This window comes from Haliotis asinina, chromosome 11, assembly GCF_037392515.1.
Source record: "Haliotis asinina isolate JCU_RB_2024 chromosome 11, JCU_Hal_asi_v2, whole genome shotgun sequence".
NCBI lineage: Eukaryota > Metazoa > Mollusca > Gastropoda > Lepetellida > Haliotidae > Haliotis > Haliotis asinina.
In genome coordinates, this window is record NC_090290.1 from 56110094 (window position 1) to 56130950 (window position 20857).

Genomic DNA, 20857 nt, shown 5'->3' on the forward strand with positions numbered 1-20857 from the left:
CCGGGAATCGAAAATATGAACCACTTGGGAGATTACTAGAGTTTTCATTACTGTTGTTTTAAGTAACAAATATATGTTAGTGTTCAATTTCTTTTTCTCCAAGATTGCTAAGAGTCGATTAATCTCCTCCAGTCGTTTCCTGGTGTTGATTACCCATAAGTCCTCATGATCTGGTGTAACTTTAATACCAAGTACATCAATTTCACCAACTACCAATTCAATTTTCAGAACATTACATATCTTATTAATAGATTTAGCCTTTGATCCAAGCCAGGATGCTTTTGATTTATCTAAATTAATTTTCAAGTCTGACATTTTGTAAAAAGTGTTAATTGTGTCAATAGCAGAATACAAAGTCTCATCAGCCCCATCAACAAATAGTTCAACATCCAAAGTATATTGTTCCAGTTTGTATTCAGTATCATTGATAACTTTACCTTTGATGTTTTTATTATTTCTTATGACGCAACCATAATATCTAGTAGAATTGTGATAGCTTACCAAGAATTTGTGTCGTGCATAATTTCTACTTAATCGTGTTGATCATGTTAATAGTAATAGCAAACTCATGATACCCTTTCAGTAATACATATACCACAATTACTTATTACTTGGTGTGATACAATGAATATGATAATAATGAAAATACGGTTTGTGGGATTGTAATAATATATTACTGGAAAAATCTTTTCTTAATAGAAGCCCTGACGTGGCAGAATGGCAGAGAAGACTGAAAATCACACGGGAGATGCCAAAAGAAACAAAAGAATCAGATCTGTAAGTTCCTGAAACTGGACTATATGATACCACTTGTACCGTTGTATATACACTTCCTGACACCAGGGTTTGAAACACTGTGAGTGAGTTTTCTCATTCTAGTCATTCTGACGTATTGTCACATCACAACATAACTGTATTGAAATAACTTTTCTTATCTCAAGTCATTACCCATCATAGCGATGTGTCATTATCTAATTGGACTAAGCACCGTTCCCCAGAATAAATGTTGGACATAACTTTCAGAATGGTTGAGTTGTATTTTTTCCCCAGAAACTCCAACAGCGCATGAAGAATCTAGCTACTATTAACTGGACTGAGAAAGAAAAGAGAAGGTGGCCGCAGTCATAACCCCAGAACTGACATCGGCCCTGGAGTTTGACACAGAGGATTGTAACCTTGTCTACTCTGTTGGAGTTCCATGGGAAAGCAAGGAGCTGCTACACGATAAGATTTTACCAGACAATAAACGAATGACTTCATCATGTTCCAGAACCAGGGCAAAAACGAAGACCTTGCAACGCCACCCAACAAGATGCATTCAATCCTTGCCACCTAAAGATCTTCCAACCTGGTCATTGAGAATATTATTCAGGATAGTTAGGGACCGGATAGAATGTCTAAATGTACAATTGATTGTTTTCATTCAGTCTGTTTAGGAAAGCAACAACCAAAGTGTTTGTTTCTGAGTCACCAATCCTTTTTGAAAACACGTAATCCTGTTCCTAGAAAAGTGATAAATAATACATATAAATATGCATGTGTGCAAGTGGATTGTGTGCTTGTAAGTGTGCAAGTGGATTGTGTGCTTGTAAGTGTGCAAGTGGATTGTGTGCTTGTAAGTGGGCAAGTGGATTGTGTGCTTGTAAGTGTGCAAGTGGATTGTGTGCTTGTAAGTGTGCAAGTGGATTGTGTGCTTGTAAGTGTGCAAGTGGATTGTGTGCTTGTAAGTGTGCAAGTCATTCCTCTCTGAATAAAGAGAAATCTACTGACAAGATTTTGTGAATTGTGACAGTGTATATTTGCAACATTGAAACATCAACATACTATGAGGACAATGTCATGTAGATGTAGGTGGCATTGCTTTGTTTTTATTTTATTAAGTGTATGTATCCCTACATGTTAGTGCAAATGGGCATATTTTGTAGATAGTTTTTAAACATTTTTATGATGAATAATGAGAAATCGACTGACTGACTGATTTTTGTTTTATGTTCAGGTGGTGTTGAGATAACGGAAGTGAAAATGTATTTGAATGTATTATGTCATATAATTTATTCAATCATCATTCATGTGGACATATGGTAATGACTGCATGATAATAACTAAAACCAAAGTAGAGGATACTGTGGGTAATTTGTGAGTTTCCGTTTTCCGGAAACTTGAAGGAAATATACAGAAACAATCCGGAAACATAATCAAAACTTAAGTGTCCATTGTGTTTCAGTTTCCCCTGTCCGGAAACGAAGTTATCTTTGCTGTGCTTAAAAACAAAATAAACACATGTCTTGGAGGAAATATGTGTCCAGAATCAACTCCCCCACACCCATGTCCAAGCGTGGAACATTATTCAAAAGGTTACAGGCAAGAGATCCAAATCTGGTGTTCACCATCTCAAAGATGGTGACCCTCTTTTAACAAATGAAAATGAAATTGCAAACAAACTTGCTGAAATTTTGGCAAAGCAATCCTCCTCATCACATTATAACCCTCAATTCCAAACAATGCCAAAGCCAAAAAGAAAAGAAATCAGTGAATTGTAACTCTGCTAATGGGGAGGATTATAACGAAACGTTTTCTGTCCACGAATTAGGCACTGTCCGACACTGACACAGGAGCTGATGATATTCATTAACACCTTCTGAAATAACTCCCTGATTAAATATATTTCATGACATTTGGACAACCTGAAACTTTACCCTCTCGTGGCACATTGTTCATAAATCATCATCCCTATACCAAAGTCTGGCCGGGATCATACTGATCCCTCAAACTTCCGTCCTATATCACTAACTGGCTGTGTTTGTAAAACCATGGCCAACAGTCGATTAATCTGCTACTTGGAGACCAATAACCTCTTTAGTGACCTCCAATGTGGTTTCCGAAAGAACCGAAGTACCATTGACCATCTAGTGCGCCTGGAATCATTTATAAAATTTTCCATTGTCAAAACAAACAATATGCTGCATCTATCTTTTTCGACTCAGAAAAAGCATATGATACAACGTGGACACATGGTATCTTAAAAGATTTACATGAATTTGGATTGAGGGGCAGATTACCCCAGTTCATATCCCAGTTTTTAAACAACAAACCATTTCAAGTACGGGTGGGTTCCACATTGTTTGACTACTTCCACCAATACCAGAGAGCAGCATCCTGTCTGTCACTCTTTGCAGCATCAAAATTAACAGCCTCACTAAAGTATTAAATAGTTGTGTTCGTGGGTCCGGTTTCGTAGATGATTTCGGTATTCCATGCCGTGGTAGGAATATCCATACAATAGCTGTAACTGTGCCCTAACAAAATCCATTGCAAATGACTTTACATTTTCGAAATCCAAAATAAAATTACTGCATTCACCTTTTCCGAAAATACAAACCACACAAGGATCCAGACCGGTCTTTGTATGGTACGCCTATCAAGCTTACAGAAAAGGCTAAATTCCTGGGAATTATATTCACCTGACTTTCTTGCCACACATAACATCTTTGAAAACACAGTGTTTGAAGGCCCTTGACTTACTTAAAGTCGTTTCAAATGCAGAGTGGGGAGAGGATCTGATTACCCTACTACACCTGTACAGATCATTGGTTCGCTCTAATCTGGATTACGGCTCCACTGTCTGTGGCGGACCTTGCAAAAGCAATCCAGAAAAACTAGATTCTATCCACCACCAAGGCCTTATGCTCTGTCTTGGAGCCTTTAGGACCTCCCAGGCAAACTGGTCAATCCATCTCATCCCAAACATGCTCTATCGGGGAGAGATCCGGTGAATTTGCAGGCCAGGGCAGTAAGTGAACGTTGTGGTGTTGCTAGAAATCCATAGCAACCCTTGCCGTATGAGGGCGGCATTGTCCTGCTGGACCATGACGTTGCAGAAAAAGAATTGCCTCAGGTCGAAGAATCTGATCCCGGTAACCCACACCATACCAGTTACGTTGGCCTGAACAATCGCCAAAAAAGTTCTTTGGCGTGCTGTTATTCCACCCCAACTCATCACGGAATCACCACCATACCGATTCCTCTCCAAGACACAGGCCTGTGCATAACCTTCTCCCACGCGTCCAAAGGCACGTTGACGTCCATCGCTATGGGAAACGTTAAACTTGGACTCATCTATAAAAACAACATTTCTCCCCCAAAACAAGGGTCTGCGGACATGATTTCGGCACCACATTCGACGAGCCTGTCGATGACGTGGTGTCAGGATAGGCCGTATGGCGGGACGTCGTGGTCTGATCCCGTGATGACGTAAACATTCTGGAACTGTGTTGGTGTGAATAAGGCGAAGTCCAAGGATGGTCCGTGCAGTCATCACTGCTGTCTGAAACCTGTGGCGATGATGGGTCACCGTTATCCATTTGCCCTGTTTTGGCGTTGTTACACGTGGACGTCCAGAACGTGGCCGACTGATGACGTCATTTGTGATCTGGTAGCGTCTCACCAGTGCAGAAATAGTCTTCAGGTGGGGGGCACTTGTCGTTGAGACATCCCCTCACGGACCATCCCAATGGCCTCATAACGCTGTGCTGGCGTTAGCTTTGGCATGTTATGCATTTCAATTGCCGTTTAATTTTCTGAACGGTCGCAGTTCAGGGTTTCAGCTTTAAGTGACAGTATTGTGTGGCATTCATTTGTTCTCTTTCTCTTTCTCGGAATGCCCGTGCAACAACGTATTGCACATCTCAAGGATGAAATGAAATTACTGACATCACGGAACGTGGCACGTCCATGCATGTTGGATACATGTCACTAATCTCTCAGTTTAAATCCTTATGTGTGTACACAGGTTTGATAGATTTAGATCTTATATTTTCGTATGCAGTTGCTTTATGTGCCTTGTATAGTTTTATGACGATGTCGTATTGGCCACGGCCGTTTTACTCATGACTGTCTGTTGAAAACGGATGAGGATGAACCTCCAATGTGTTTCTCTTGCGATGAAGTGTTCAACATCAAGCATATTTTACTTGACTGTGGGGACTTTTCAACTGCACGGAATTCCCATTATGTTGCGAGGAAAGATCTGTTTTTCCGTGTGAGCGGACATCTGATCGTAAATAACCTGAGGTTTGACCTGTATCATAAATTGTAGTTTTGTAAAGAGAACAACAAGTTCCTTGCTTTTGTATTTGGTGCTACGGCATTTTCTGTTTTTAAATGGTGGTGAAATGAAAATATATGTTTTTGAAACAAAACGTGTTTGGACTATGTACTTAGAACGTTAATAAATGCAGACTTGAACTTGATCACTGTATGGCTGGAAAAAAGGTCAACTAAACTCAGCTCAACTCATCATCACTGACATGCGGCAATAAACACAAATGTATGTTCCAGTATATCAAGTTAAAATGCGCAAATAGGAAACATATGAGTGAGTGAATTTAGTTTTACGCCGCACTCAACAATATTCCAGCTATATGTCAGTAAATAATCGAGTCGGGACCACCAGACAATCCAGTGATCAACAACATGAGCATCGATCTGCGATAAGGGGAGCCGATGTTATGTGTCAACCAATTCAGCGAGTCTGACCTTCCGATCCGTTAGTCGCCTCTTACGACAATCCTAGTCGTCTTTTATGGCAAGCATGGGTTGCTAAAGGTCTATTCTACCCCGGGTCCTAACAATATATGGCTGATGCATACGTCAGTCGTTGTATGATAGTTCTTTAACGTCTCGTTCCATGTTTTGTTAGCTATTTTCACAGAATATAACTGAATATAGTTTGCTGATGGAAGCTTAGAATAAAGCCTTTAGACTCAAAGAGATCCCTGCTAGAACTGGTCTTCACCAGTCCATACTTGTCGTAAGTGACGACTAACTACATAGATTGGATGGTCAGGCTCGCTGACTTAGTTGACACATGCCATCGGTTCCCAATTTTTGCTAATGATGTTGGTCAAAAAGTCCATGTATTTTAAACCAATAGATTTGCGTATGCCTTAAGGCACTGACTACAAATAGATTCAATCTGGAACAGAATCCATCAAACCTTTGTCATCATTGTAACTGTTAACATTATATAAGGTGTTAACAGGTGTTAACAGGTGTTACAGTTTTGCAGATATTATGTTACAAATGGTACAGTTTTGTCACCATGACGACAATGGATGTGTACGAAATCTCACTGTGATATTGAGGAGTGTTGTACAACGTGTGTCGGAACCATGACACCATGACAAGAACAGAAAGTCTCGGCGTCTCGGCTCGGTATTCTGGCTGGCTATTCTCGAAACGTTCATAGCCCTACGAACCTCTTAAGCCCATTCTTACGACATTGGCTGCGATCACAGTTAAGAAGTTTTAGGGTTACGAATGTTTCGAAGAAAAGGGCCCCGGCCTTAACTGTGAACAGTCTCATGGTCTGTAAGCTTGTCCCTGTTGTTCCTGTTTCACATCTCGCGCCAACGCTGAAGTTTCATTCCGACGGTAAATAATTAAACTGGTTGCTAACGCCAAGTTTCTCTTCCGCTGTGTAGGTTACCCTTCTGTTTCCGAGGTGTCAAGGGTACATTTCTCTCCATGTGCATGTATTTGGTAACCAACTGGGAATCGTATCAGGACGCATCAGCATGAGTAACGTAGCTCCGCGCAGCGACATGCACGTGTGCTCGTGACGTGGAATATGTTTTGTACACTGGTATCTCTATAGCAGAAGACTGCCACGCACAGTAACTGTTGCGGCGAAGACGTCTTGACCACCATCATTTGCTTTGAGAACAGGAGACATTTCTTCGGCCTGAACGTGTTTAACATTTTACGCACGCTTCAGTGACTCTCAAACGGGCGAGGGCGCGTACATGGTTTCATGCCGCTCGCAGCGCTATTGAGTCAGTGTTACAACTGAATTGAATTCCCAACAGGATGACATTTCTTCCAGGACAACGCGGCTTATGGAGGAAGATTCAAGGCCGTTGCTTATCTGTCTAGTCTGACTGGAGGTGATCCATGCTATACCTGAGATGGCAAACATTTTAACGATTTGGGACCGTTTATGGCTTGAGGATGGGGTATATGTGTGATATGGGTCAGCGGGTGGATGATGATGCTGGTTTTTGAAAAGAAAAAAGTGAGGTGTCACCCAATTTATTCTGAAGAGGCGTGCATGTGTGTACACTGTAAAAAAGGGTTACGAACGGGTACCTTACATGATGTCGCAATGGGCAGTGGGGCACGGTTCTAACTGCTCCAATAGAATCATCGCCTAGGACAGCAACATGGAGGGTTTCATGGCCTTGTCACTCACTGTCTTACACATCTCAGCCTGTACAGTTCTCACACATCTCAGCCTGTACAGTTCCGATGGCTTGCTTCAAGGCTTTCAGGAGTTGGGAGATGCCACGTTGACACAAATAGACTTTACTGCTTCTCTTTCACGAATTAGACTTGGTTGGTGCATGTCATTGTATCCCAAATGCGCAGACCGACACTGATGGTGTCAGTCATTGAATTGCCATCATTTTCAGTCCGCAGTCATTTAGCTGGAATACTGCGCTAAACAATAAACAAGGAAGAAGGTCAGAAGAATAGCTGGAATAGCTGATTAGTTGGCAGTAGACAGTTCAAGACACCTCATACATTCTTAGAAGCAGGAAGACATCTGCTGAAACTTTGCCCTACTGAAGTGTGAATTAGCGTAGATCCTTAGCGTAGAGTCATTTGCAAAAAATGTATGCAAATATTTCCTGAAAATTATTCAAAATATTTCTGATGAATGCATTAAAAAGTGTTATTCGTGGTGTGATTTGATGATTGTTGGTGCTTAATAAGACCGTCCTGTAAATTCATCGATAGGAACGTTTTCTGGTCTGTTTCATGTAAATAGAGGGAGTTAGCTCATAAACCAGCCTTCACTAAGCATGGTTGTAGCTGTCATTCAACTTGGCGTCTGACAAATTATGGAAAGTTGTGAAAAAACGTACAGGTTTTAACGTCCAATGTAATTTCATTCCAATGACCTTTGCTTTCATGTGTCATGTACTTTCGCTTTGGTAGCACGTCATATTTTCAGTTTACTGCATTTTCTCAACATATATTTACAGGGTACAGGGCATTCGTAAAGGACAGTTACCATTTCAATAAACAGTAGATGATATCATTTAACAGTTCGGATTTGGAAAGGAAAATCTATCCGTCTGTTGAGCAGACGGGTTTCACAATCAAACAATGCCATTTCGTTTCTATAGTGAGAACATCACTCACTCTGTCAAGGTTCATAAAGTTTGTGGTTGTACTGCCACAACAAAATCAGCAAAACAGATATGGCCCTGTCTCCACTATCGCAAAATTAATGGAACAAGGTGGTACCTCGCAAAGGTAGCCGGCAACCAGTTTATACACGAGGCTCCTTGCAACGTTCTACTAATCATGCTTTTACATCAGTAGTACTCAGGGCGCTGTTGGGGAGCATGCGTTTTGTTGGAGCCGGAAGCACGTTGGTTGTTACGTGTCTTTAGTTACAAATAGTTGTTCGGAAGAAGTTGTGATGGAATTGCTGCCACTCAGACTCAACACGGACGTTGAAAATGTGGTCAAAGGAACGTTTGAAGTTTCCATGAAGGTAAACTGTCAGTTACAAAAATGCACCACGTATTTCATCTTACTTCGTTCTATTTTCGATCACATGTTTTGTGCTTGACTGCGATTTGCGTCGGTTAAGCAAAGGGATCATTGCCTTGCCACTATCAAAGGTAAGTGGTGAAACGGAGATACGATGGTGTGGCTTTGTGGAGGGATAATCTAGTTGTCATGATTGTCTTCTGTTCGCCGTTTGAATGTACCGTTTTATCCATATAAAATAATAATGATATCTCACTCTCATAACAAATATCACAACACTTTGTTCTCACTTGTGTAGATCGACGTTCTTAATGTCATTCATTCGGTTTTCAGTGATCTGATCACTCTCATTCATTCACTCACTCACTGACTTACTGTTTCAGGAGGGGAATGTCACAGAACGAAGTAGAGACAGTCGACTCTCTAACCTGTTGAAGTGGCTGGGTCTCCCCCCTGCATACACAACACTGCGTATAAACGCATGCAGTCAACCAACAGAGAGTGTCATGGAGGCACTTCAAACTGCTTTAGCTGAGGCAGGGTTTTAGACTGATTCATTATCCTGGACTGATTGTCATCCAAAACGTCCCGAACATAGTTTTGATTTTTTTTAAATTGCAGTATATTTAGTCGTCAATTTATTCATCACCAGCCACACCAAGGACCAGAAGAGTTTAGCCATTAGCGTCGAAAGTCTATAGGTCCTAATGACAACATGTCAGTTTCTATTCTTTACCAAGCCTTTCTTGCGTAGAAAGCAACCTTGTGTAACAAATGAAAGCAAATATTTTCTTAGTGAACAAGTTAAGAATCAATGCTTTAACAGAAAAACCTTGCGTAGATTCAAACTGGGAATATGTCACTAACAACTAGTGCTTGTTGAAAGAGTTGACCTGATTGATTCTGGGTTCCTGTGCCTCAAACACATGGACCCGGGCTGATAAAATAATACAGACATAGGAACATGCTGCCATCATGTCCGAAATATTACTGCATGTGGGGTAAGGCAGAACATAACAGTGAAACCCAGTTCATTTCATATTTATATTGTGTTTTTCAGCAATGTATGATGAGAGATGTGGAACCTTTTGAAATGTACCTTCATCCTGCAGTCAAAGACTGTGTGGTCATCACGAATAGAGGGCCCAAGTTGGATATAGAACTGGTAAGATTTGATCATAAATCATAAGTTAATAACTAAAGAAACAACATGTTTCCCAGCTCCCCACCTCTTCCCATATCACCCTACCCACCAAAATATGCTGAAAGGTTCATTGTCACACCACACTCTCAATAATACTATCAGAACCAAGGGAAGCTATCATATATGATTACTTACGAGGGCGAACATATCAAGGTTAATATTTTTCATACGATGATGCCCAAAGGCAAAATATCAGTTTGTCATCGTAATGTAACATCATGATCATTGCTATGATGTCACAGTTCTTCTGTCACATTGTGTTCGACAGGCGGCCTGTGGTGAGCATAATACATATTTTTTATCCCTAATAATATGATATTAATGACAAGGAAACACACGAGGTCAATAATCTCTTTATCATATCATGTGATGCTTAAAAATACTTTAAAAGTAGAGCAAAATACGTTTGAAGTGAATATATTGTTTGCATATGAATACATAGCATTGAAGCGAGGTCTGCTTCGATTGATCGAACTCTCTGATTGATACTTTTCTCAGATGATTTCTTTTCATCCGAATCTCATATTCTGTACCTTCTATTTGAACAAAGCATTCAGGTTCATCTTTTCCAAAATTGATCACTGCAGTAATAACTCCAGCATCTATATCGCCAGCTCTGACAGAATCACCAGTATTGAACTTGGGGGCAGCCATGTTTGTTTACAAACTTGCCCATGATAACTCCTGACGATGTCATCATTCAACGTTTACGTTGTGGGACGTCTTCTTTATTTGGTAAAAATAGAATATTATACTCATGCCCATGACACTGTTTACGACACTCATGCCTAAGTGTCAGTATATCCCTCACTCTTGCTCAGGAAATATCAAGATTTAGTCACTCGTGTCATAAACATAGTATGACATGGGCACTGCTACAATATCCCTTATATATATTCCCAAAAATATTTCGTATTTAGATTACAATATTAAGTGTGAAAGGTAAAGTAAGAGCATTAAATCGACTCTTGGGCCCTCTACTGGACAATCATTATGTCAAGCAAACCCCATAGAGCTGTGTGCCTTCAAGTGCTCTTGTTCAGCATATACCAACATAACAACATTTTTTTATGTATGGAGCAATTGTTTATATTTTACATATGGCAAGTGTTTTTATTTGGAAGCTGTTTGCCTCAAAGTTTCAATTATCGATTTCAGATAAGTTGTAAGGGATAAGAAGTCTTTTATTGCATCAACAGGAAGTTAAAGTGAGGGCAGTACATAAAATGTAGACCAGAATATTGTCAAAAAAGCTTGACATTAAGTCTTTAATGTTGACAGTGATTTACATAATACTCGTCCGAACACTGAAGACAAGTATCACTTCTGGTTTTCCTCTCTCCACGTTAACTGAAATACATGGTGACCTGCTGTAATGAATACTGGACACTGACCAAGTGATGGTACTTATTGGTGTCTTGCCTGGCACTCTGATTTAATAAAGCAAGTTTTCTGTTGGTCAGAACCACCTGTCTCATGTTCAGCTGTGTCATGGTAACAAAGGCTACAAGACTGGACATGTACACAGAGTATTTATTTCAGGCTATTATCTTATAGCTTTAATACTGCTGAGTATAACATTAAACAAACCATAAGTATTGACTTGTATGATAAATGTTTCAGTGTGACAAGGAAGTGGTTGTCGACCTGGCATGTGGCATGGCGGTGTTGCGTGGAGCTGATGTCTTCATCCAGGGCATCATGGCGGCTCCCACAAGTAGGTCAGCACTGTTATTGATGACTGAGGAAGTGTCCGATGTACACTTTAGACACAGAATTATATGGTATTATGACTGTCACTGCAATACTGTTCATGTCTGGTTTGAATATCCAGGTGTCCATGCCAGGGACCAGGTGTCGGTCTACACTGACCTGAATGGAGAGTGTCGTAAAGGTCTCACACAGAAGTTCACCGGTCACAAGATGTTTGTGGGTAATGGAATCGCCCATGTAGGAAGGGAGGAAATCTTCTGCAGCTCAGAGGGACTAAGGTAAAGATGATTATGATGAGGAGGAGGAGAAGAAGGATGTGAATATTGTGCATACTAAATTCACACCCTTGAGTGTAGTGACTGTCAAAGTGGATGTATATGTTGGTGCCATGAGTGATTGGATCACATTTTAGTTAGGATCCCCTGAAACTGTAGAAATCTAGACTTGCTCCATTTAAGGTTTTAGCACTGCAGGATAGACTGGTGGGAAAGGAAAGTAATGAGATGTGGGGACTCTGAGATGGACTAGAAATTCAGTAAAACATGAAGATTTGACATTCAGCCTACTTCACATGATGTTTACCTGCTCACAGTGCCTGGACTTCCTGTCAGTGGAACACGGTTGCTGGCATGTATTTCAGAGATAAGCATTGTCGAGCTGGCAGAGTCATTTGGTTGTCTGACCCATTCATGAAGTCACAGTGGCTTGACCGGGTTAGGCGGCTGACTTTGTGTGCTGGTGATTAGGTGTCTGACCCTGAGGGTGTGGATTCAAATCCCAGATAGGACTCAACCCAACAAGAGTACTACAATCTGTACTTTGCTAAGAAAGTGCAGTCCCAAATGTAACATGGGTTTAAGTGTCCACTCATGTGATCTGCTCTGCATGTTCATATTGTCCCTCAGTGACGACTAAGTGATTCATGTCCAGTTTTTTGTCCATGCTCCCAGTCAGTTCCTGTACTGCTTGATAATGTATATGATAGCATTCTCTATTTCATGTTTGAGAAATGCTGGTGTATATTTATTTCTTCATATGTTGATGTTTCAGTGGTGTTGGTATAAGGATGACACAACCAGTTTTCGAAGCACCATCTCTGGACCAAGTTCTACCAGCTCAGATGTTCCCACAAAATCTTCCATCTATCGTATGTGGCCATGTCCTTGACCCCCAGCCAGGGGAGACAATTCTTGATATGTGTGCAGCACCTGGTAGGTTCTTGATGTTTTTTCACTCTATCTTGTAGATTTTGCAAGATCCTGGTAGATTTTTAATGTTTTTGCACAGAATGATTTTGTCATTCAAAAGTAGAATTTGCAGAAATGAATTTCAGCAGCCCATTATTGTCATAAGAAGCCACTTGCAGGACTGGTTGTTGACTCACGTCATCATTTCTCAGTTGTGACAAATCATTCTTATGATGACAGTGGGGTGGTGGGATAACATCATGGTAAATACATTTGCTTGTCACGCTAAAAGCCTGGGTGTGAAGTCCATTTCTGGTGTCTGTTGCTGGAATATTGCTAAAAGCCAAAAGCAGCATAAAGCCATACTCATTTACTCACTCACTCACTCACTCACTCACTCAATCTCTGTCTCACTGTGAGTCACTCGATGGCTAAGTCAAGAAACAAAGAAATTCTTCAACTCACGATGATATTCCTGAAATGAGTCTCATTTCAACAGATGAAAGCATAATGAAGTGCACATTTCAGACATACTAGTATCAAATTATCTTTTAGTTGCTGGTGCAGTTATGGTCAGTTCTGTGTATTTCTGTCAACAGGTGGAAAGACCGTCCATATCGCCACACTAATGCAGGATAAGGTGGGTGCAAAACAATTTTGCAGATTTGGGAACTTCGGTTACTAAAACTGAGCTAAATCATGTAATGAAAAGTATAATCTTGATGCCATAAATGTAAAGTTTTTGAAATATTTTACCCTGTGGGAATGTTTTCTTTTGAATTAAATGAGGGCAAAATGTCTAAGGGAGACAGATTGTCTAAGGGAAATGATATGTATGTTGAGCAGTCTCATTAACATTTGGCATCTAACTTTAATGTGACACACATCAGTGAAGTTGTGTTGTAACCTCTAAAGAAGGTGGGGTAGCCCAGTGGTCAAAGCATTCACACATTACACCAAAGGCACGGGTTCGATTCCCTTCATGGGTACAATGTGTGAAGTCTATTTCTGGTGTAAAGCACTGTGGTATTGCAGGAACAATGCTAAAAGTGGTTTAAAAACATACTCACTCACTCACTCACTCTATAGAAGGTCATGCATAGGAACTTTCTAATTAGCATGGAGGCTTCTAATATCTCTGTCTGAATAAGTGATTAAACAAAATGTTCTGGTTTTTTTTATTTATTCCTGGAACAAATGTATTCTGGGTACATGCCTTGTTATTGACATTGCATGTGACCTGTTTTCCCACATGAGTACAATGTGTGTAGTTCATTCCATAATTTGCATGTGCTCCTCTGGAATAACATTCCTAGAATACTGTGAAAGTTACACTTCTTTTTTTGTTTTTGTTATGGTGAGTAAAGGGTAAAATGACTATTTTGCAGGGGAGAGTTGTAGCTCTGGACAAAACCCCACAGAAGATTGCACGTGTTGAGAAAAACGCAGCTAACTGGGGTATAACTATCATAGAGACCTACAGCGGGGACTCTCGTAAAGCTCTTGATGATCAGGCAGGTGGGTAAATGTCGGTCAGACTTGCACACGTACAGGTCTATCCACTAATAAGAATCATAAACAGGACATTTGTAAAGCACTGATCTCCACACCTCAGGGGCCATTTTATTATCTCTCAAAGAGCAAGGTCTTAATGAGCTTTAAAAACTCCACTTGAGTGAGAGCATCTGAGATCACAGGGAAGAGAATTCCAAAGTATAGATGGCGCATAGTGAAAAGTTCTGGCACCGAATATATTTAACACAATAGGAAGGATCTTATAGGAGGAAGTGATCAGCAGAGTGTAGGGTAGTAGATAGGTGTCAATGTTTGTAGGTTCTTCGAAGGTGTCTATGAACAGACTGGTATGTCAGTGACAGAATTTTGAGCTGTATCGTCTCTTCTACACGTAACCAATGAAGAGTTTTTTTCACTTTTGATTTATAGGTTAGAATTGGTCTTCAGTGGCCCATGCTTGTTGCTAAAGGCAACAAACAGGATTGGGTGGTCAGACTCGCTGACTTGACTCATATACCAATTGAGTTAATTGATGTTCATGTCAGTCACTGGCTTGTCTGGTCCAAATCATATAGCTTGAATATTGGTGAGAGCAGTATTCAATCAGTCACATTTATTTCTTAGCAAGGCCTTAGGCCCAGGTACAATACAAAATAAATAAGTGTAATTATAAGATAGTGGCAACTGACAGTCAGATTCTTATATATAAAGTATGCAGTGACAGTGCTTCCTAATGTAAGAAGAACAATTAGTTGCTGTTGAGAAGTTAGTGCTTGATAATGTATTAAGAAAGTATTGCTGATCTATGTAGTGCGGTAGTGCTTGAAAATACTTACAGCGCAAGTCATGATACATTTTACATTCAAATAAGAATTGAAATTCATTTTCAACAAAATTGTCGTTACAGATATTACAAATTCTTCAAAGGCATGTAGAAGTTGGTGAGGTAATAAAAGACACTATTATGGATGACAACTTCTTTAATTCTTTTAACACGACGTTTCAAGGCTAATTCTTGCCCCTTCGTCAGGTGGATAATCTGGCCGTATGGTCCGCTATGATGTTGATTTGTTCACAAACATCCTTCTACCTGAAGCTCTTGATGTTCTCCGTGCTAAGTTAACTAGTTGTATTGACACCCTTGACACCAAACTCACCATTGACAGTATCATCAACCTTGTGTCTAGCTGTTTCCAGACCTCGTACTTCACATGGCAGAACAACATCTACCAGCAGATCCATGGCCTACCCATGGGCTCACCTCTCTCTCCGCTGATAACTGAAATCTTCATGACCACCTTTGAAGAATCTGCCCTATCTACATCGCCATTCCAACCGTTATGTTGGTATAGAAATGTTGATGACACTTTCACTATATTTGATCCCAACCACAACCCTGCAGAACTCCTTGACCACCTTAACAAACACCACGCCCGCATCCAGTTCACGATGGAAGTAGAAGCCCAACACAAGCTGCCATTCCTAGACGTATCCCTTGACAACTCATCTGAAAGAATCGTTCCCACTGTCTTTTGAAAGCCCACCCACACTGACCAGTATATCCACTACCTATCCAACCACCATCCACAAATAAAGCAAGCCATAGTCTCCACCCTAGCCAGACGTGCCAAAGCCATCTGTGACCCAGCCCACCTCCAAGACGAAATTGACCACCTCAAGAGAACTTTCATCACCCTCAATGGATACCCTAAACAACTTGTTGACCAGACTATAGCCACAACCCTCCAGCATCAGAATGACCGCCTCCCTAAACCTGAGCCTGCACCCATCCGAGTCAACATTCCATACCAAGGAAAGATAAGTCATCAAATCAGCCGACTCCTCAGAAAAACTGCCAGTGTTGATGAGACCTTTTATTCTGATAAGACATTGAAAAACATCCTTAGAGCAAATAGAAGAGGTGGCAGTGATCAAACCAACCCCAACCCCAGAAGCTGCATCTACAACATAAACTGTGATTGCGGCAGCAGCTACATAGGTGAAACCTGCAGACCATTCAACATCAGACTCAAAGAGCACAAAACTTCCGTAAGAAAATTAGATCTGAAATCGACCCTCTCTGAACACATCATCAACTATCCAAACCACTCCATCAACTGGAAAAACACCGAGATCCTGGCTTCCAACATCAATGATTGGCGGAGAAGGAAGCTTTTGGAAGCAATCAACATCAGAAGATTAGAACCTCAGATCAATAGAGATCAAGGCGTGTACCTACCCTCTACCTGGTGTGTCAACAAGGACTCATAGACTCTCAATCTATCAGCTGTGTAAACAACCATGTACTGTTAAAACATTCCTCCCTTTCATCTCTCCTCTGTGATTGTACAATTGTAAACCAAAAGTTACTGTGTTCTGTAATCTGATTGGTTGAAAAACATGATTAAATGGTATTAGATTCCCGGAAACTGAAAGACTATTCACCGCGTATTGACACGTAAACAATTGTTTTGTTGTGTCATCAACAGTGGTGACGTCATTCAAATCATATTGTGACGTAAAGTTAGAATGACGTCACAAATGAGCAACTCCAGATGCTACCATGAGAACCAGCTGAAACCGCCAGCTGATGACACTTCACTGCTGTGTCCGTATTCGATGTAAACGAGTGCAGACACTAAAACCCCTTTGGTTTACTTTTGTGTTTACAATGTCGATAAACATCATGTGTTGGCCAATTTCCAGGTGTTATTGAGTATTTGAAGCACGGGAATATTTCATTTGAAACCTCCGGCTGACGCCGTCGGTTCCAAATGCATTCCCGTGCTTCAAATACTCAATAACACCCGGAAATTGGCCAACACATGATGTTTATCTCCTAATTACATTTATGTGCTTGTATATACATCTTACCTCTCTGGCTTCATGTATACCTATAAATATTCTGCTATATTACCTATGCTCATTATCCACCTGACGAAGGGGCAAGAATTAGCCTTGAAACGTCATGTTATAAGAATTAAAGAAGTTGTCATCCATAATAGTGTCTTGTATTAAAGTATTACAAAGTGTTTGGTGCCTCGGAACTCTGTCAAATCTACCGGTATTTTTATATGTTGGAAGTGCACCGATTCCTAACATTGTTATTCTATGTCTCGCATCTTTAGATTTCAAAAATGTTAAATATGGCTCAGTGAGAAGTACACTTTTAATATTGGAATAAACATCAAGTGATGAGCATTTGAGCATTTCTGAAAATATGAATTGCTTTTGACAATCACTAACTCTTAGATAAAAATCTTTCAAAAACTATTCCTCGTTGCCTACTCCTTGAGCTTCCCACACAAAACCAAAACCATATCTGAACAAGGTATTCCAGACAAAACATACATACCCACGTTTTCCGACCAACTTGATCTAATTTGTGTAACATAATATAGCACTACTTTGGATTTCTATCCTTTGATAAGTGTAAAAGTTTGAACCAATACTTCATAACACGTAATAAACTATCAACATAAATATATTTTCTACCACATTCGCCAAGACGGCTGTGTTAGAGCATTTATAGTTTACACCCAACACATACTTACAAAACCAAATTTGAAACTTTTCAATAATATGCCATTTCTGAAAAAAAAACATATTTCGGAAGCATACAAAATTATCGGCTTTATCTGAACGTCAAAGATTTTGAACAGAATAGTTGGAGAAATATTTTTAAGTCTCCTACCAAAAAACTTAACTGAGGACAAGGCATTATTCGCTTTATTTACCAGATTTTGAACTGCTTAAGACAATGAAAGTCTATTCGAAAACAGTAAACCCAAATAATTATAATGTTATATGGAGAAACATTAAACTTGTGATCACCAAAATGCCATGATTCACATCTTCTTAATTTACCACCATTTCTAAAGACTAACACCTCTGTTTTCTCAAACTTTATGGATAAACCCCATTATTTATAAAACACATTAAATTTATTGTTTTTGTTCCTTGTTTCTGTTCCAGCAATAAAGGGTGGCCCACCCTACCCATCTTGTAGTTTTGACCGAATAATACTGGATGCCCCATGCAGTGCCCTGGGCCAGCGTCCAGCCAGTCGGAACAGAATGAAACTCTCTGAACTCAAATCCTACGCCGTCTACCAAAGAAAACTTTTTTCCAAGGCAGGGTTCTAAACTCATTATTTACCATTATGTTGTGTTTCAGAAGGAACATGAATGTAACCAAACTGCATTTCAAGTGTTTTTGAAGGAAGAATGAGTCTGTGCCTAAAAATATAATGTCTCCATAGGGTGGTCTCCCTTAGACCAATGCGATCAGTCTGAGAATATGAAGTGCACTTAAAATGATTGAGATTTGAATATTCACAAAATACAAAACGTTAGAAAGGACGTTTTCATTAAAGTTTTCTTTTTAACCTAAGCATGTCCATGTATTAAAAGTGATTGACATTCAGAAATTGTGATCATCATTGTTGTCAGATGTGTTCATATGAATCAGAAAGAAGCTTTGTTATCTTCACAGTTTGTGTTACTGATGCCATGAGTGAGTGAGTTTGGTTTTACGCCGCTTTTAGCAATGTTCCAGCAATATCACGGCGGGGGACACCAGAAAATGGGCCTCACACATTGTGCCCATGTGGGGAATCGAACCCGGGTGTTTGGCATGACGACAAACATTTTAGCCACTAGGCTACCCCACCACCCCACTGATGCCATGTGTTGAGACAAGAATAAAAAGTCTTAGTGGAAGTTTTGTGGAAAAGATGTCAAACATACTCAGACCCGCAAAACGTGCATCCATCCTGGTAGGAAATATCTGGACTCAAATGAAACAGTGTATTATTAAATGAAACACGTGTTGTGTGTATGACAGGCAGTAGAGCTGCTGAAGCCAGGAGGGGTGCTGGTGTTCAGTACCTGTACAGTGACGAGGGAGGAGAATGAGGGACAGGTGGCGTGGGCTCTACAGACCTTCGACAACCTCTCTCTCCTCACACAGGTAAGTTATCTTCATATACATGCATAGTTTATCAGCCAGGATGGTGCAGTGACCTACCCTTAGTCTGACTGGGTGTTGGGCGATTTGAAGGATTTCAACGACTGTTGTGACGTCCTCACACTAGGTATATTTATTAGTTAGTTACAAGATACCAGTTGATGTTTTGAATATTACAGAGTCCACCCTAAAAAAACCAAACCAATTATAGTAGTAAAGACATCTTCCATCAGAAGTCTGAGGTGAGCAAATTGTACTTTCTGTCAGTACAAATAATATCAATGTAAGATTTTCAGTTGGCATTGAGTGATAACAGTCAGTAAAGAGACGTGTTGCCTTCAAGGTAATTGTCATGCTTTGTTCCAGGACCCTCACATCGGAGGTACTGGGCTCCCAGGTGCAGGCTTGTCGAAGGGGGATCGGTGTAAAGTTCAGAGATTCGACCCCAGCATCCTGACAGCAGACAACCAGAGCCCGGACACAGACACTATTGGGTTTTTTATTGCCAAGTTCCAGAAAACAAGCTGATCAACCTTACCTAACTGACCAGGAGGGTGGCATCATGTTCAAGTTCTAAAGGACTATCTATACTTGATGTACAGAGCTGGAGGGTGTCAGCATTTTCAAGTTCAAAAGGACAATCTAGACGTGCTATACTGACCAGGATGTTCTCAGCATGGTCAAGTTCAAGAGGACAAGCAAGCTGTCAACATGGTTGTGTTCAAGTTAACCGACTGTCAGTGTCACTCTCAGATTAGCTCTCCAGGAGAGAGTTAGCATGGCTTAGTTCTAACTAACCTATTGGCAGAGACCTGAGCAACCTTACTGAGCTCACAGTACTCAGTTCACTAACTGAAACGTCATGACTGAATATTTCTTGAAGACTCCAGAAAGCGTATGTTCATGGTGTGTTCATGACGTGTTGCATCATGTTATACATATCTGCAATAACAGTCTGGAGAGAACATCTGAAAAATGCTGCTAACCAACTGTTTTTAATGATTGTTCATTGGTAAGGAAGCAGTCACAAACTGTGAGACTTCAAGCAATTCCCAACAAGAGATTCAAGCAGTTGTAGGTGCAGTAATATGTAACAGTACCTCACTGGGCTGACTTTGTATCAGTCTGTTCTAGGCCCAGATCTGCATGCTGGTGTTGGTCTGCTGACGATACTGAAATAACACTATGGGTGTCTGGCACGATACTGAAATAACACTATGGGTGTCTGGACAATACTGAAATAATACTGTGGATGTCTGGCACGATACTGAAATAACACTATGGGTGTCTGGCACGATACTGAAATAACACTAGGGATGTCTGGCACGATACTGAAATAACACTATGGGTGTCTGGACAATACTGAAATAATACTGTGGATGTCTGGCACGATACTGAAATAACACTGTGGATGTCTGGCACTGTCTTCAGAGCAGTTTATGACGTGGGTATGTCTGCCTTGTGATATCATAAAATAATTTATTTTCGGTCCAGTGACCTCTGTCTTTTGTGCTATCTGGCATACAATGTCATTTTTCATACAATGTCAGTGTTTTACGATCAGATACAAAATTGTGCCATACCATCATGTACTTTACAACTGTTGTTCTGAAAGTTCTGAAAATGCAGACAGGCATCTGAAACTGGTTGTCTTCAGCTCCATGGAATCATTTGGTGACAGATCTGTGAAACGTTTGAAAATCATACA

At 40.4% G+C, this 20857-nt stretch overlaps 1 protein-coding gene across 1 annotated transcript; it reads left to right on the top strand.

The window, feature by feature from the left end:
- Positions 1 to 8372: 8372 nt before the first annotated feature.
- LOC137255665 (tRNA (cytosine(72)-C(5))-methyltransferase NSUN6-like) lies at positions 8373 to 20636 on the top strand. Its single transcript, XM_067793141.1, has 11 exons — positions 8373 to 8563; positions 8946 to 9098; positions 9623 to 9727; positions 11390 to 11483; positions 11601 to 11757; positions 12530 to 12690; positions 13266 to 13306; positions 14055 to 14184; positions 18157 to 18314; positions 19027 to 19152; positions 19516 to 20636. The coding sequence occupies exons 1-11, from the start codon at positions 8489 to 8491 to the stop codon at positions 19675 to 19677; spliced, it is 1362 nt and encodes a 453-aa protein (XP_067649242.1). The 5' UTR covers positions 8373 to 8488; the 3' UTR covers positions 19678 to 20636.
- The last annotated feature ends 221 nt before the right edge of the window (positions 20637 to 20857 follow it).

Excerpts from the sequence above, each read along its gene's own strand:
- LOC137255665 (XM_067793141.1), top strand. The coding sequence starts at position 8,489 with ATGGAATTGCTGCCACTCAGACTCAACACGGACGTTGAAAATGTGGTC. Across the intron at positions 13,307-14,054 it reads CCACACTAATGCAGGATAAG|GGGAGAGTTGTAGCTCTGGA; the intron begins GTGGGTGCAAAA and ends ACTATTTTGCAG. Across the intron at positions 18,315-19,026 it reads AAAGAAAACTTTTTTCCAAG|GCAGTAGAGCTGCTGAAGCC; the intron begins GCAGGGTTCTAA and ends TGTGTATGACAG.